The sequence below is a fragment of the Mercenaria mercenaria genome, chromosome 1, assembly GCF_021730395.1.
Source record: "Mercenaria mercenaria strain notata chromosome 1, MADL_Memer_1, whole genome shotgun sequence".
NCBI lineage: Eukaryota > Metazoa > Mollusca > Bivalvia > Venerida > Veneridae > Mercenaria > Mercenaria mercenaria.
Genome location: NC_069361.1, coordinates 44,615,068 through 44,633,371, shown reverse-complemented (window position 1 = coordinate 44,633,371; position 18,304 = coordinate 44,615,068). Strand labels below are relative to the sequence as shown.

General features: G+C 35.7%; 2 protein-coding genes across 3 annotated transcripts in view; one reads left to right on the top strand and one right to left on the bottom strand.

The window, feature by feature from the left end:
* The window catches only part of LOC123540358 (uncharacterized), a 40,607-nt gene extending 23,278 nt beyond the window's left edge, over nucleotides 1-17,329 (top strand). The window contains exons 1-2 of one of the 2 annotated variants that reach the window (XM_053546055.1): nucleotides 12,060-12,578; nucleotides 15,192-17,329. In XM_053546055.1, the coding sequence (XP_053402030.1) occupies nucleotides 12,244-12,578; nucleotides 15,192-16,536 (1,680 nt within the window). In that variant the 5' untranslated portion in view covers nucleotides 12,060-12,243 and the 3' untranslated portion in view covers nucleotides 16,537-17,329. Of the gene's footprint in view, nucleotides 1-12,059; nucleotides 12,579-15,191 lie in introns of those variants that run through there. The other variant, XM_053546052.1, reaches the window with a different exon arrangement.
* The window catches only part of LOC123540353 (echinoderm microtubule-associated protein-like 6), an 84,049-nt gene that overhangs the window by 45,505 nt on the left and 20,240 nt on the right, over nucleotides 1-18,304 (bottom strand). The window contains exons 10-19 of the mRNA XM_053546048.1: nucleotides 9,142-9,354; nucleotides 8,371-8,538; nucleotides 7,453-7,669; nucleotides 6,747-6,933; nucleotides 5,433-5,538; nucleotides 4,322-4,415; nucleotides 2,537-2,637; nucleotides 1,501-1,703; nucleotides 729-968; nucleotides 268-469 (exon numbers count right to left, since the gene is read on the bottom strand). Of these exons, the coding sequence (XP_053402023.1) occupies nucleotides 268-469; nucleotides 729-968; nucleotides 1,501-1,703; nucleotides 2,537-2,637; nucleotides 4,322-4,415; nucleotides 5,433-5,538; nucleotides 6,747-6,933; nucleotides 7,453-7,669; nucleotides 8,371-8,538; nucleotides 9,142-9,354 (1,731 nt within the window). The remainder of the gene's footprint in view (nucleotides 1-267; nucleotides 470-728; nucleotides 969-1,500; nucleotides 1,704-2,536; nucleotides 2,638-4,321; nucleotides 4,416-5,432; nucleotides 5,539-6,746; nucleotides 6,934-7,452; nucleotides 7,670-8,370; nucleotides 8,539-9,141; nucleotides 9,355-18,304) is intronic.

Below are 18,304 nucleotides of genomic sequence, written 5' to 3'. Positions count from 1 at the left end.
TTTACTTGTTCATCGGGATTAAATTTCATGGATCGACTCAACCACGAAATCCACGAAAATCAGTCCCCCACGAAAATCAATGATTTCACAGTAATTGACTTTAATCATGACTGTATGTTTTCCAGAAGTTCAATGGATTGTTTAAACAGCAAAAATGTACTATTAGAATATTCCATCAGTTTGAAACAATTCAGTGCTACACATAGTTTCATTTGTATTAAATGAGAGTGAATGACTAAGAGCAATTATAAAACATCATAAACTAACCATCTCTAAGACCGACAGCCAGGAATTTCCCATCAGGTGAGAAATCTACACATCTAGCTCCCTGTTTGAGTATTTTAAAGTTCACCATTTTGTGGCTGTCTGAGATATCCCAAACTCTTAATGTTTTATCATCGCTGGTTGTCACACAGAAATCTTTGATCGGGTGAACGGACAAACCCCATACTTCTCCATCTAAATGACCCTGTGAATAATGAAAAATATATAACTTGAGAAATCAAACTTTTCAACCAATGAATTTAAGAACAGCAGCATCAATTACTCTGAAATGCAAGAGATATGAAGTCACATCAGTGCAGTCTGATCAAGATCTGCACTGTTCACCATTCAGTCAGTATCTTTTTGGTAATCACTCCTTTTTACAATTAATGGTACTTTCGAAAAATTGAAAGATGGACAAGTTCAATATAGAAATTTAGCAGGGTAAGGGTTAAAATACATACTTGTGTAAGAAGTGTAATTGGTCCAGCTTTATCCACTTCTAAAATTTCTCCATTTCTAGTTCCCACTAATATCTTCCCATGTCCTAACACTATGGCACGTACGGCTGGTGAGTCCGTGAGGAGTCGACCCCGTGACTGTGGGGACAGGTTCTCTTGTTTTATGTGGTAATTCTTCAGGCATCTCTCAAACTGGTCATCCCACAAGCCAATTACACCATCCTTTCCACCCGTCACAAACCCCTAACATATTAGGAGAACATCTATCTTGAATCATTGCAAAGCAATATAAATTCCAGTAAGCAGTAATAAAATTATCATAATATTTTCTTATACGTAAATTTCTTGTGTCTAGTTACGTCAAAAAGCATTTGATTGAGCGCAAGATGAAAATACCTTTTACCGAGTGAATACCTGATAAATATTGTCAATAGTGGCATAGCAAATGAATGAAAATGTAAGATTTGGTGATTCCCAGTGAAATGTATTTTCATCTTAAGTGTTATACAAACAGTTTTTCTTATTTTGATGGTATGAACCAGATTTTACACACTCAGTAAAAATCAGTGAAAAATATATTTGATATATTTCAGATTCTGTGTATCAAATGACTATTTTTGCAATTTTCACCCTTACTGTTAGTGATTACTTTTAAGACAACTATCACACAATTTAATCAGCTGAAATAGATAATACCCGTAAATATGCACACGTAAGACAGGTGTAATGTTAAGAATTATGACTGTCACACTAATATTAGGTACACACGTTATACCTTATCAAGTGAGTGCATAGCAAACAACGGTCCCTCATGAGCTTTGACAATTTTCTGTAAATTAGTTCCAGCCCAGACAAACACATTACCATCACTGCCACCGGAATATGTTACGTCTTCAGTTTTTCCAAAAGCTATACACAACATATCACAGTTCTTGGCGATCTTTCCAAAAGTTCCTCGGCTGGATGTAAAACCTCCACCTATATATGGTATACAGATATCAATAAAAGTTAAAAACTTTTAAAAAAATGGCAACACTCAGAAGAATATCCTAAACAGCAGTGTTTAACAAAATGTTAATATTATCAATCAACTTAAAGCAACACATACAATTTGTTCCTTACCAAATTTTGTTTTTGTTGGGTTAAATATCACACCAACACAATTACAGATCGTATGATGACTTTTAAAGCAGGAAGACCCCAGGTAGCCCTTTGTGCATTAATTCATCATTTTCTAGCACCTGGATAAAACCATCACCTTCTGAAAGCCAGCTTGATGGCTTCGGAGTCCTCACATGAAAGAATTCTATGTAAAAAGCCAGGTTATTATCTCTCAGCAGAAAAGGGTAAATAATTTGAAGTCAATTCTTTAACCATTCAGCCGTGGAGGCCCCTGTCCCTTGTCACATGTTTCATCTAATTAAAACATCATATGAGCCATGCCATGAGAAAATAAACATAGTGGCTTTGCAACCAGCATGGATCCAGACCAGACTGTGCGTCCGTGCAGTCTGATCAGGATCCATGTTGTTCGCTAACAGTTTCTCTAATTGCAATTGTCTTCGAAAGTGAACAGCATGGATCCTGATCAGACTGCGCGGATGCCCAGGCTGGTCTGGATCCATGCTGGTCACAAAGCCACAATGCTGGTTTTCTCATGGCCTGGCTCAATTATAAAGATCATTGATCAAAATAAACAGAACACCAACCATCTACATCAATTTGAATAAACAACAAATGAATGGACACACCGACAAAGCTTTGACAATATGTCCACCTTTAGGAGTTATTACAAGTCAAAAGATTATTACCTGCCTGCGTCCAGAATTTGATATGTTTCACACCGACTGTGATAAGCTTGTTTGCATCAAAAGGATTCCATTTCACAACAAATATCTTATCTTTGTGACCCCTGGAATATAAAATATACGTTAAAAATCATATCTGAAAGATAAATTAACCTGCAATCATATTAGTAATACATAGTTGAACAAGAGCACCGCCTTGCGGGTGCTGACGCTCATCTGATTTTTTTTGTATAATAGAAATATTGTCCTACCCATGATTTTCTAAGTCTAAAAAGGGCCATCATTCTTGCAAAAAGCAGGATAGAGTTATGTTTCTTGATGTACAGTGTCCACTTATGATGGTGAAAAACTGTTGCAAGTTTTAAAGCAATAGCTTTGATAGTTTATGAGAAAAGTTGACTTAAACATAATATTCAACCAAGAAAATGATTTTTCTAAGTCCAAAAGGGGCAATAATTATTGCAAAAAGCAGGATGGAGTTATGTTGCTTGCTGTACAGGGTCAGCTTATGATGGTGAACAAGTGTTACAAGTTTCAAAGCAATAGCTTTGATAGTTTAAGAGAAAAAGTTTACCTAAACATAAAACTTAACCAAGAAATCTGATATTTTCTAAGTCCAAAAGGGGCCATAAATCTTGCAAAAAGCAGGATGGAGTTATGTTTCTTGCTGTACAGGGTCAGCCTATGATGGTGACCAAGTGTTGCAAGTTTTAAAGCAATAGCTTTGATAGTTTAGGATTAAAGCTGACCTAAACATAAAACTTAACCAAGAAAACTGATTTTCTAAGTCCAAAAGGGGCAATAATTCTTGCAAAAAGCAAGATGGAGTTATGTTTCTTGATGTACAGGGTCTGCTTATGATGGTGAACAAGTATTCCAAGTTTCAAAGCAATAGCTTTGATAGTTTAGGAGAAAAATTGACCTAAACATAAAACTTAACCAAGAAATCTGATATTTTCTAAGTACAAAAGGGGCCATAAATCTTGCAAAAAGCAAGATGGAGTTATGTTTCTTGCTATACAGGGTCAGCTTATGATGGTGAACAAGTATTCCAAGTTTCAAAGCAATAGCTTTGATAGTTTAGGAGAAAAGCTGACCTAAACATAAAACTTAACCAGGCAACGCCGACGCAGACGCCGACGCCGACGCCGACAACCGCTCAAGTGATGACAATAACTCATCATTTTTTTTCAAAAAATCAGATGAGCTAAAAACTCTTCAGTTTACACATTTAAATGTGACGACTGGGGATAAATTTCTAACATCTCCTTTGCAAATTTGAGGAAAAGTGAAACAATGCTATGCTAAAGTATTTGAAATGCAGTACATATGGTTTATTTGCCTTTAGCCTGCTGGTGGCAAGTGAATCTGCCATTGTGACCAGTGCAGACCAAGGTAAGCCTGTGCAAGCTGATCGAGCATGCAGGCTGATCGTGGTCTGCACTGTTCGCTATTCAGTACATAAATTTTCAGTAAACATCCCTTCCATTAATAAATGGTACTGCCCAAGTTGAATGACAGACCAGTCCATTTTAGAAATTTAGCAGGGTAAAGGTTAAAAGAACATGTACAAATCAGTACCATACAGGATGAAGGAAATGTTAGATATGGAATAAAAACCTGAAAGGTTACAATTTGTAATTCAGATTTCATACAGAAAATTCATCTTGTCTACAACAGAGATGTATGTTTCTTTTTTTCTCAATTATTTGAGTTTTGTAATTTTAGCCATAAATGGCAGGTGTGCAAGTGCTAGCAAAAAGGGGAGTAACTATAAATGGTTTAAACCTTGTAGTGGCTAGTTTCTCTCCCTTTCTCCAATCCCATACCACAATGGAATGGTTATCATCAAGGCCAACAGATACAAGTTTCTTTCCATCACCTGAAAGTATACATAAAACAGATTAAAGTTAACATTTTTCAGTGTGCTTAAAGACCTGTTGATAAAATGCTATTTGAAATGAGCTTCAATTTGGTTATATCTGTAGTATTCAGTTTAAAAGCAGTTAATCAGATTTTGGTCAACTAACAGAATTGTTCGAAACTGATAATTTACACTTATTCACCGAGTTCTTAATACACATCAGATTTTCACTGGAAGTATTTTTAAACTTCAATTTTCCTATCCCGGTTGCCGAACCAAGATAGCGTTATTTTAGCATATGCATAAATTTAATAAACACATTCTGCGTAAGGAATGATATGAATATAAGCGCTTTTGTATTAGAGATGTCAAAGATTCGCATTGGCAAGTATATGTATTGTCAAAATTCATTTGAACTGCAAGCTTATAAAACTATTATTACCTCCCTTCGTCTAGATAGACTGAAAATAAATTAATTCCGAAGCTACACGCTGTTTTAAAACTTGCCTTTTGTTTTAGGTAGTTGAAATATCCCAATACTTATCAAATGCAAATGTAAAACTAGAAATTATATTGAAATCAAAAGAAATAATCCACATTTTGAAGAATTTTGTATTAAAGGGAGATAACTACAAAATTTCATAAAAAGTAATAAAATATACCATTCCAATAGGGATTTAACTCTATGTAATTTGTCTTTTTGTTCCTTAAATAAATCTCTAACAGAACATTTTAAGACGTGACTGACCACTTTAAAGTTTAAATATGTTCTCCATAAATATCTTAATAACATTAAATTTCTTTTTTTATTTGGTTCTTTTTTTTATTCTTAAATTTTGTGTTTAGTTTAGAGTCACACCAAAAAAAAGATAAGGTCATAAGGGAACTTTTATCAATTTTAAAGTGTAACAGCCATTAAGTTATCATTGCATATCACAGACAGATCTACTATCCCAACTAAATTTGTAAAGAATAAAATAAACATTCTTTTTAGAAAATTTCCAAACTTGGATCTACTCGACTGTTATATCTAACCTGAGAAGTCAACCGCACACACTCCCCTCTCATGATGACCTTTGAGTACTGACACAGATTTCAATGTCTCGGCATCCCACACATGTACTGATGGATCTCTCCCAACCTGAATAACAGAACTTACATGACAGTTACATGAACATAAAATGTGTAATACATTAGCCATAAAAAGCTTTTATTAAATTAACATTATAACATTTTATGATGGCACTTCTACCATGCAAAAACTTCTGCACATTTTTAGACATCAACGACATTCTGCCTTATAAAAAGACCATGTTTAATTTTAGTTTGTGAACCATGTAAAATACAGAAGATGTTCTTATTCCAGAAGCTTCCAAAGTTCCTTAGTCTATTATGGCAATGTTAGTTTAGTTAGGGGACCAGGCCCCGATTTCACGAAAAAACTTAAGTAATTACTTAGTTAAGTATGTTATTTCAAAATTATGCTATTGCTTAATTTCTTGTTATTTCATGTTGATTTTTTCTATAACAATTTATTTGTAGCTAAATTATACTATGGTTAGTAGTTTTTGTCTGCAGTACTTATTTTAGTCAAGCAAATATCACATTTCTACTTAAGCACGATATAACGAACTTAATTATTTTCTTAGTATATTTTTTATTTTTATACTCTGTTTTCTTTAGAATTCATAATTGTTGTCTTTTAATTAATGAAATAGACACATACGGTTCTGTTATAGCTGAAAAAGTCAACATTAAAGACACATAAAGAGCAAACACAGGCATTTGAAATAACAGACTTAGCTAAGTAATTACTTAAGTTTTTTCGTGAAATCGGGGCCAGGGAATCGAACACACAATCCCAGGTTTTGTAGCTAAACAGTGTTACCCCTGGACCATGACCTCTGCTATATGTCTACCCTACAGTTTCTCAAATGAAGTCTTGGCTTTGACTCAATTCATACTCAACCTGTCTATCTACTTGGCAATTAGCTTTAAGATTTCTGAGAGAACATATAATGCACCCTGTATGTTCAAACTACAACCAAGACTTCGCAGTGGGGAAGGCTGGACAGAAGTCCCCACTTGGAAAATCTCAATCAAAACATAAAACACAAGACATGCTTAGGAAATGGCACTTAAAACAATAGCAATCTCAATAATTAAGCCTACCAACCTGTCCAGTAGCTATAAGAACTCTAAGCAAACAAATTACACAAGTACAAATGTACAAACACAAGCTTTGCAATGAGGAGAGCATGACAAATAATCTCAATCAAAACATAAAACATGTGCATAGGACAACACTTTAAATTCATGACTGCAATATGAAGAATTCAGTCTACTAACCTGTCCAGTTGCTATCAGATCTTTGAGAGGATGTATAGAGAGACATAGTATATCATCTGTATGTTCGAGATAAAATCGTTGAGTATTTTTCTCCCTACTGTATAATATGCCTACTGCAGCAACATGGTACACAATCTCACCGGACTGCATGTAAAACAGGTTGTTCCGACAGTCATAGCCTCGGTAACTGAAATAAACAAATCTTTCTCTTCATTCCGAGTTTGCAAAATATTACTTTTTAAAACTTTTATCTTTTGTCAAAAGACAGTTGAAAATATGCCCAACATTACCACTTTTAGGTATTTTTATTTTATCAGCCCAATATTCAAATTAACTGAAATAAACAAAGACAGTTGAAAATATGCCCAACATTACCACTTTTAGGCATTTTTATTTTATCTGTCTAATATTCAAATTTATCCAAGGTTATTGTATAGATATTCAATCACTGTCTTAAGTTATCAAATTTTGACATTTAACTGATCCATTTATAAGATATTTTGCATAATATCTGCAATGTCTAGACAGCTGAGACCAGTACTTCAGTGCTTGACTTAAAAATAACTTGAAGCTTTCTATATAAAAAATAAAATAAATTAGCATAAAATGCCAAATTTGTCAATTACTGTGAAAAATTTAAATGACATAGTGCATTTGCGTTTTTTTTTTTTTTTTAAAAAAGAAGTGAAAATCTACAAAAGCCTACCCATGTACAAACTCCAACTTAAGACTGTCCGCCGGAGCACATTTCCTCTTCTTTCCAGCACCAAGTTCTTCTTTCATCAGTTTCTTCATCTTGACGGCATCTTCACGGTACACGGCTCGCTGGTATGACACCTGTTTTTCTTGTTCTAGATCACTGTCTAGAGCTCCGACATCACTCAGGTCAGAGTCACTCTCTTCACTGTTGGAGTCTACAAAGCCTGGAAAAAAATAATACCGCTCCAGGTTATACATTTGAATCTAGACACAAGTCTAAAACCCTAAGCATCTTATTTGTTGGTTTAAAACTCATTTTTGAAATTGACCAATGACATGTCTGCATTTTGAAACTGGTTTTCAAACTCCAAGTTTTATAACAATAAACTGACATGATGCATCTCTTGTGGAAGAAAATATGCATAAACTACCATATTTATCCTTCAATAAGATTATCCTTGAGTAAAACAGGTTCCATTAGTTACTGCAATAAGGGCAGTATTTTGCTGACATTTTTATTGATAATTCTAACATGACCAGCAAATAACCTACATACATGTAGAGCAAAATCTATCTCGGGTTATCCTGCAATAAACCACTCGCGTGCAATGATGTCATCTGATCAAGGTGTGTAGCACGGTCGTAAAAAGTAGTTACCATTTTTTCTAACACCATTTTTACTAGTATGTCGTGTTAGAATCGAAATAATAAGTTCCCTACGGCCTTTGTGATATATTCTTGCGCATAAGAACTCAATACTCGGGTTATTTTGCGATAAACCACGTTTGGAAACTTATTATTTCTTAATTAAAATCATCTAATTTATCACTCAAGGCAATACTTTTGGCAAATTATGGTATATGAAATATTAAATTTCATTCATGAAATAAACTAAGTCACATATTAGATGACAAAGTACACTTGCCATGTTGTGGATCGGACATATCATTCTCTGAGTGACCCTCCGGTAGGAATTTCCATTGGAAAACAGCATGGTCTCCACCTCCAGTTGATATCACACGTTGTTTATCATGGGAAAATCTGACATTGGTCACATGGGCTGAGTGACCAACATATTTCCGAAACTTCGCACCTGAAGATATCCATTTACTAATAGATAGTTACATTGATAGAATAGCAAAATGGAAACTGAACAGAATATGAATTATGCCTCCAAATTTCCTATTGAAAATCTAGTACTAGTAGGCATGCTGTGAAATTTAAATTTGCTCTTGTATAGTTTAATTTGTGGTTGGGCCAAAACATCTATTTCATGTGGGCATATACTGGCAGATTTCCAATTTTATAAAATTTAAGAATGGGAATTTCATTTGTTTGTTTGGATTACATTTCCTGGATTTATGCAAAAATAAGTCGCCCTCAAAAGTTAATGATTTCATAGTAATTGTTTGTTGTATGCATTTTTCCACACATACATGTGGGCTTTATTCTTATAGCCCAGTTCGATATAGATAGACATACATCTTCATTGCCAAGACAAGTAGAAAATCAGTCAAATGTGCTTTGTGAATATGACCTTGAAGTAATGACCTTGAATAATGTTTATATAAATTCTCTCAATATTAAGAAAAATTACCTGTAGTATGGAGCGAAAAAAAGTTGAATTAAAAGTTAACAAATACATGACCATGAAAAGGAAATCACTACAAGTTAAGGCACTGACAAAAAAGCTTACCCTTTTTCAAGCAAGGAAATTTGAAGAGTTTGACAAGACCAAAGTCATCTCCAGTGACAACAGTCTCTCCATCAAAGTAAGAGTCTACTGCATTCACATCATTGGTGTCTGTATACTTCTCCCAGATTCCATTCACCTCTTGACCCAACACTCCAGTAAATGTTGCCCAATGTATAGCACTCAGTTCATCTTTATTGGTGGCTTGTTTTCCAGCTAGGAATGTAGGAAAAATTAAATTCAAACAGCCTGATTATGATGAAAATTCCACCCAAACTGGTCAGTGTCATCTGCTTAATTGTATGTTGACCGCTGTTAATGCCAAATATAAAAACAAAATGCCTTCCTACATATACAAGTGGTTACAGTCAAATGATATTAACCCTTAGCCTGCTAAATTTCTAAAGTTAACTGGTCCATCATTCAATTTGGGCAATACCACTTATTATTCGAAGGGGTGTTCACTGAAAATTTACTGACTGAACAGCAAACAGTGCAGACCATGATCAGCCTGCATGGATGTGCAGGCTGAACTTGATCTGCACTGGTCACAAAGGCAGAATCACTTGTCGCCAGCAGGCTAAAGGTTCACCGGATTGGGACAAGGGAGTAACACAATGCAACTACTTAAGGCAGGTGGAAACAAGATCAAAGTGTCAATGCAAGAAGTTAGCTGACTTGCCACCTAAGGGCTGCTTAATATAGGTATAGCCACAAAGGCAGTTTCAACTAGATTTTTATTTCCAATTAGACCAGTTTGCTGGAAAAAATCAAACTCTCTGGGCAACATACGAGTAAAACAAACTATTCCATCCATACAGATAGCACTGCCAGACTGAAGGTCATGTTCTTGTTAACACATTTGATCTTTACATCCGGTGCATTAAAAATTTTGAGCTTCTTGTATTTCAAGATTCCCAGATGGTCAAAATGGATTCAAGTAATGAAGTTTTGCACGTAACTTTCATTTCAGAAAATTGAAAAAAACAAACAACATTTGACAGTTTATCTAAACAAGATGGCCATGAAGGGTTTATATCACTCACCTGACTTAGTTATTCTCTCAGTAACCCAGCCTTCAATTTTACCTAAATTGCAATGAGACAAACATTCTGACCATGTTTTATACATATTAGGTGGAACATGTGGCCTTTACAGTTGTCAATCAAGTTTTCTACGATTTACGTTATGGCCTTGTTTTCCTCCAAATGACCTTGCTTTAACTTGACCTACATTTTATAAAGACAAAAATTCCCACAAAGTTTTATTAAGACCATATAATTTCTATGATTTTATCTAATGACCAAGTATTTGGCCTCAGAGTATTCAGGTTCAAAGTTAACAGACAAATTGCATAAAGGCAAAGTTTCATGATTATAGAACTAAGATTAATTTTAGCTTCTGCAGTGTTAATCCAGTGTTTCTCTGATCTGACCCAGTGACCTAGCCTGGGTTCCAGTCTGTCAATTTTTCATGTGTTTCTGTTCTGCAAATCAACGCTATCAGAAACTAAATGGGCCAGTAACAGCAACTTGCTCATACAAATAGCGCGTATGTTATGACAAAGCAAAAAATATCAATGCCTGAATCCCAGGCTACCAGTGACCTAGTTTTGGACCCTAAATAACACACTTATTCCAAACCTGACAAAGATTTTATAAAAACAAACATTCTGGCTATATTTCATGAGGACCAGGAAGAAAATGTGATTCTAGAGTGTTAAACAGGTTTTCTAAGATTTTACCCAGTGGCCTAGTCTTTGACCTAAGATAATCAAGTTTCAAGCTTGACTTGGGTATCATAGAGGCAAACAGCCTGACCAGGTTTCATACAGATCACGTTCGAGATTTTTAACAAGGTTTTTCTACTATATTACCTAAAACGTAGATTTTGACTCAAAATGACAAACTTTCTGACCAAGCTTCATTAAATCTGGGTCAATTATTGTGATCTTTTTCATATACCGATAAGCAGCTAATTATCACCCTTTATTGTTGACCCATTAGTTGAGAGAGGGCTTAGACGCTTTCCTTAGAAGGTGAAGGCCCCCCCAGGTTTGATTCCTGGCTACTCCCATTGCAGTCTGTCCTTGGGCTTCCACAGCTGTAAATGGGTACCAGCAAATTGGTGTGTGTAAGGTATAACTGGTTTTAACTGTCTTAAAATAGGATCGCTCAAAAGCTCTACTGAACTTCATTGTTTCACAAATTTACCTTTACCTTTATATCTGCAACAATCTTACTGTGCTGTTATCTTATATTCATGCTTGCCTAAAAGTAAATTTTATACTGGCTACCCTATTCAAAAAGATAATTCAATTTTTACTTCTTCATTTAGTCAACAGCGATTTTACAATTCATTTGATTACACTATGACATTAATCTTTTTATCAATTGCACAGCTGATTTTCAATAAAAATGTGTATCTAAACCATTCAACCAAGTTCATTTTACTAATACTTCTTTCTGAGTTTAAGATATGTTATGTAAGTGACATTACTCTTTTAAAGGTGGTTAATCAGATTTTGGCCAAGTAACAGCTAGATTTGTTCCCAATTTTAACAACTGATCTTTTACAGTTAACACTTGTTTTCACTGAGTGCTAAATTCAAGATTAAATCTGCAACAAATTTTTTCTTAAAATTTAATTTTTGTATCCTGGATGCCTTAGCAAGTTATTTTGGAATATTAGTGTGAATTTTTAAACCTTTAGCTTGCTGGCACCTTTGCAACCAGTGCAGATTCATTGCTATTCTGTCAGTAAATTTTCAGAGAACATCCCTTCGAATAATAAATGGTAATGCTCAGTTCAATTTATAAGCATAAAGTATGTCATTGAAAGATAACGGCTTTCATATTGACGTAAACTTTGAAATCAGCTTTAAGCTATAATACAGTTTACTTTTGTGTATGGGCCGGTGGCCTTTGTACTTTCTGAAATAAATATGTAAACTTTACCTTTAAAGTTTTTCATAGAAAAGGAACTGAAACTGAAGGTAGAAAATTATTGATTGCAATACCTGAGATACATTTACGCAGATATACATGTAAATCTTAAATCTTACTTAATTTGTAAACAAGGGAGTAAAATTGGCAATTGGATAAAATGGCGGCTAAGGGTGAGGATAATGCATCAGATGAAATAATAAAAACCAAATGTTCCGTGTGTGCTGGAAAAAATATAACGCAAGAAGCTGAAAAATACTGTGTAGAATGTCAGGACTATTACTGTATTCCATGTATAGACATGCATAAAGCTTTTCCGGCATTGAGAGCACACAAATTGCTGGATAAAGCTGCTTTCAGTACACATGCTTTACAGTCAACATTACCATGTTTCCCTACTGAGAGATGCTTGATTCATAAAGCAAAACTAATGGATATGTTCTGTAAGAACCATGATGAGGTTGTCTGCGCCACTTGTGTTGCTTTAAATCACAGGTAAATACTTTTAGATTTCACTATAATTACAGCAATCCTAACATTATTTTAGAGTGCTAAACATTCAAAGTATAATCACACCCATCAAAGAAAATCACTTTTGAGATTTAATTACTGTACTTATTGAGCCACAGGAACCTGGAATTATATCCATAAGCCAACACAAACTTGTCTTTATAAAAAGACCCCCACCCCCTTATAAAGAGTGGGAAAGTGGGGCTTTTTATATAGACTTGTGTTGGCTTATGTACAGAATTTCAGGTTCCTGTGGTTGAGCAGACTACTCAAGCTACAGAACTGACATTGTCAATTTTTACACATCTTGATAATTCAAGGGCTATATGTTCAGAGCCAGACAGGGTCAGGACACTCCAGAAGGTTATCAAACTTGGCCAACATATTATGCCTATAAACAATGTGACCAAGTTTGTTAAACAATGGATAAAAACTTCTCAAGTTAGACAGCAGCAACTTTTTTTGACACCGCCTGCCAGCCTGTAATCACATAATTCATTCCATTTCACAGACGCATAAAAAAAATACATATGAGTCGTGCCATGGGAAAACCAACATAGTGGGTTTGCGACCAGCATGGATCCAGACCAGCCTGTGCATCCGCGCAGTCTGGTAAGGATCCATGCTGTTCGCTTTCAAAGCCTATTGTAATTAGAGAAACTGTTAGCGAACAGCACGGATCCTGACCAGACTGCGCGGATGCGCAGGCTGGTCTGGATCCATGCTGGTTGCAAACCCACTATGTTGGTTTTCTCATGGCACGGCTCATATATATATTAAGGAAATAAGAGACTAATAATTTTGACCTTGACACAATCCTGAATCTTTCCTTGACATGGCATTTTTTGAAGCAATCAAGACACTGTTTATGTTTGTCAATATTTTTCATTACTGTGTGGACGATTTTTCTATAATGTTTGGTCTTGTAAGCTAAGAGTCATGCCAGTCTTTAGTTGATCTGTCTGTTCTGTCATATTCCCAAACACATCATTCTGCCCACCATGCTAGAACTACGTTACAGCATTAAGAGGACAGTGCTAAGACTGGTCAGCCCCGGTGTCAGTATAATGTGACTGGGTGGGGTATCATGCCACGTGTATACAGCGTGATATTCCAGTGAGGCAGTACTATAAACCTGGGCCTTGTGCTCACTGTTACAAGTAGACACCGTCGTTTATATGACTGAAACATTGTTGAAAAGAACGTTAAACCTGAACACACACACACATAGAACTATGTTAATTTATACAGAAATGGCCTTGACTTTGCAGGAAATTATTAAAAATCACAGTTAAATTGTGAAATATTAATTATTGTGATCTGTTACATTTTCAAGATGTAGTTTACTTTTTTGCAATTCTCATCCTGTGTCATTTTTACATAAAACCTTAAAGCTTGTCAACATTTAACATTGCTATGTTAAATTAATGATAACTTATACACCTTTAAATAATATCCGATTACTGAACCCCAAAACGTTGTTTCTGGTCAACCAGTAATGCACAAAAACATAATTATATGACAAGAAAAACATTCTGCATGCCCATGGGCAGAATGTTGAGCCTGCCAGCGGTTCTAAAAAAGAAACATTTATTATCCTATTTGGTGGCGTCAGAACTGATTTATACTAGCACCTGTATTTGCATTTGTAATATTTTTGATCATTCATAAAAAAATATATATAATTTTAAAATATAAGTCCAACAAAACTCCTTACCAGGTAGAGATATGTCAAAATACACCAAAAAATTGGATGTAACATGCATGTTGTTCCACAGAAAAGTGGTCTCAATTATTCCCCTCTGCCAATAATAAGAAATTTACAATATAAGCTATTTATAGTAATAACAAATGGAAGTAATTCTAAAAAACAAGATTGCCTCAAGGTGTTGAACATATGTGCAAAGTTACATCAAAATCCCCTTATGCATGAAGAAGATGCTCCAGACAATGTCATTCTTGTATCTGACCTTTGGCTGCTAAGTGTGACCTTGACCTTTGACCTAAGGACCTGGTTCCTGTGCAAGACATTCCTTCTCATAAAGGTGAACATTCATGCCAAGTTACATCGAAATCCCACCATGCATGAAGAAAAAATGCTCCGGACAAGCTTCAATTTGACCTTTGATCTCCAACTGTGACCTTGACCTCTGAGATAGGAACATGGGGTTTGCACATGACACTCCTTCTCATTGAGGTAAATATTCATGCCAAATATAATTTGGTCAATGCATGTCAAAGTTATGGTCTTGACAAACTTAAATTTCACATTTGACCTCCAACTGTGACCTTGACCTTTGAGATAGGAACATGGGGTTTACACATGACATGCCTTCTCATTGAGGTTAACATTCATGCCAAATATAAACAAGATTGGTCCATGCATGTCAAAGTTATGGTCTGGACAAAATCAGATGGATGCAAAGGCGGACACACACGCACATACACCAAAAGTGACAACTATATCAATCTCACCGTAAGCGGGCTCGATAAAAATTATGAAAAATATAGGAAAATATGTAACACCTATAAAAATAATGGAAATATTTCATATAAGAATATAAATGCAGATCAGTGAATCACCTCCCCTTTTTTCAGAACATGTCTGGATATACACTCCATTCCTGATGAAGTTGACAATCTGTACAAACAATCAGCTTCTGATAAAACGAAGAAACAACTCCTTGCATCAAAGAAGAATGTAGAAGATATAAAGAAAGCAAAACAACAAATCCTCAGTGAGGTAAAGAAACAAAAGCAGAGAGCAACTGATTCTATCATAAACTACAGAAAAGAACTGGAGGTAGAACTCAAGAGACTTGAAAATGAATTGATCAAAGAACTTGAAATGCAGTATACTGGTATGGAAAGTAATTTACAAAGTGAGATCAAGGAAGCAGAGGAGCATATAGATGACCTGGAACAATCTGTTGACAAGCTGCAAAATTCTGTTGGAAATAAAGCCCAAGAATATGTATGTGTCAAAACTTCCCAGAAAAAAATTGTTTCAACTAAAACTTTTGCAAGCTGCATTCAAAAACAAGAAGAAGCAAAAATAATTTTTTCTGCAGATATGAAAATAAAAAACTACCTAAAACAGTTAAAGACATTAGGTCAGGTGTCCATAGCAGAAGCAACTTACAAGCCAAGAACCACAGCATACAAAGTAAAACAACAGAGATATATTGATACTAAGCTTAAAGAAGACAAAAATAAATGTTCAATATATGGGTCCTGTTTTACTGAGGATGGCTCCCTGCTGCTTGCTGATTTCAATAATCTAAAGTTGAAACATCTGGATATGTCTACATATACCATCATAGATCATATAGATCTAGAGTCGAAACCTATTGCTGTATGTATAACCAGTAAACAAGAAGCTGCAGTAAGTCTTAACGGTAACATCATACAGTTTGTATCACTTGGAGACAAGATGGCAACAACACGGAAGCTGAAGATGGATCATCACTGTGAAGGTTTGGCCTTCAATGATGGAAAATTTTTCATATCTGATCGAAACAGTACAGTTTATATTTATGACATAACGGGCACCATGTTACATAAAATAACAAATGACAAGTTTGGCAAACCAATTTTCACTCGCTGTAGACATATTAGTGTGAGTACAAACAGAGACTGTGTGTATGTGGCTGATATGGACAAAGGTGTGATAACTCTAAACATGCTGGGAAATTATCTATCAACATTTACTGATCCTGATTTAACTTGGCCTCAGGGAGTATGTACAGATAAAAGAGGAAACATACTGGTCTGTGGGTGGAAATCATCAAATATTGTCCAGATAAGTGAGGATTCAAAAACACAGCTCAGCCTAATCAAAACAGAACCAAATCCAGGATCAATCTGCATTGATCCCTACCAGAACAAACTAGTTTTTACTCACGAAGACAGCAATACTATAAAAGTCTGTGAACTGGAATAAGATACATTTACTGCTGCTGACATCACAACTTGAAACAATGAATGATCCCATTCTTGATTTTGTTTTAACCTTTAGCATGCTAGATAAATTGTCGTCTGCTGGAAATGTCGTCTGCTAAAACTGTAAAGTTCATTCAATTTGCTCCAAAATTGGAAGAAATATTGTCAGAGTAGCAAACAGCTTGGAACCTGATCAGACGCCGATTTAATCGGCGTCTGATCTGGTTCCAAGCTGTTTGCAAAGGCTGTTAAATTCGCCTGCAGCAGGCTAAGGGTTAAATCATACTAACACAATTCAGGTCAAATGACAACATTCAAGCTTTAATGAAGGAGGAAAATCAAAGTGTGCTCCAAGTAGTATTTCAGGCACAAGCATGCACCTGGGTAGAACCACTGTACTTCCACATAAACCAGCTACATGGCTTCCTTGTATGATACCACAAGCAGGGTTTGAACCCAGAGAGCTGAGGGGCAAATGGTTCTAAGTCAGCAGCCTTAATTAGCAATAACTTGTAACAAAGTTATTTGTAAGCTTTGATTTACATAACTGTTATTAAACAACCTTAAAACAAGAGCTGTCTCCGTAGGATGACACATGCCCCCGATGGCACTTTGAATGAATAGTTATGGCCGATGTTAGAGTTTAGGACCTTTGACCTACAGAGCTGGGTCTTGCGCGCGACACATCGTCTTACTGTGTCACACATTCATGCATAGTTATTTTAAAATCCATGCATGAATGACAAAGATATGGACCGGACATGCCCATCAATGCACTATCATGAAAAATGATCTTTAACGTCTAAGTGTGACCTTGACCTTTGAGCTACGGACCTGGGTCTTGCGTGTGACACGTCGTCTTATTGTGGTACACATTCATGCCAAGTTATTTGAAATCCATCCATCGATGACAAAGATATGGACCGGACACGCCCATAAATGCACTATCCTTTAACGTCTAAGTGTGACCTTGACCTTTGAGCTACGGACCTGGGTCTTGCGCACTGCACGTTGTCTTACTGTGGTACACATTTATGCCAAGTTATTTGAAAATCCATCCATCGATGACAAAGATATGGACCGGACACGCCCATCAATGCACTATCCTTTAACGTCTAAGTGTGACCCTGACCTTTGAGCTACGGACCTGGGTCTTGCGCACTGCACGTCGTCTTACTGTGGTACACATTCATGCCAAGTTATTTGAAAATCCATCCATCGATGACAAAGATATGGACCGGACACGCCCATCAATGCACTATCCTTTAATGTCTAAGTGTGACCTTGACCTTTGAGCTACAGACCTGGGTCTTGCGCACTGCACGTCGTCTTACTGTGGTACACATTCATGCCAAGTTATTTGAAAATCCATCCATCGATGACAAAGATATGGACCGGACACGAAAATTGCGGACAGACCGACAGACTGACAGACCGACAGACGGTTCAAAAACTATATGCCTCCCTTTGGGGGCATAAAAAATTCTGTTAACAGTCCTTTCAAGAATGATGAAAATACAAACATACAGAGTAAGAACAAAAATTATAACATAAATTATTCTGTTACTATAAGAACTTCCAATGGACTATTGAATATATACTGAAAGGAGTCTACTTAATATATGCTAAAGAGCAAAAAGTTCTACATGTTTATAAAATAAATGAAAATAAAAACAAGAGGGCCATGATGGCCCTATATTGCTCACCTGTTATCATTGCACTTGAGGACAAGAAGGTCCTCAGAAAAAATATCTAAGTCCACAAAGGAC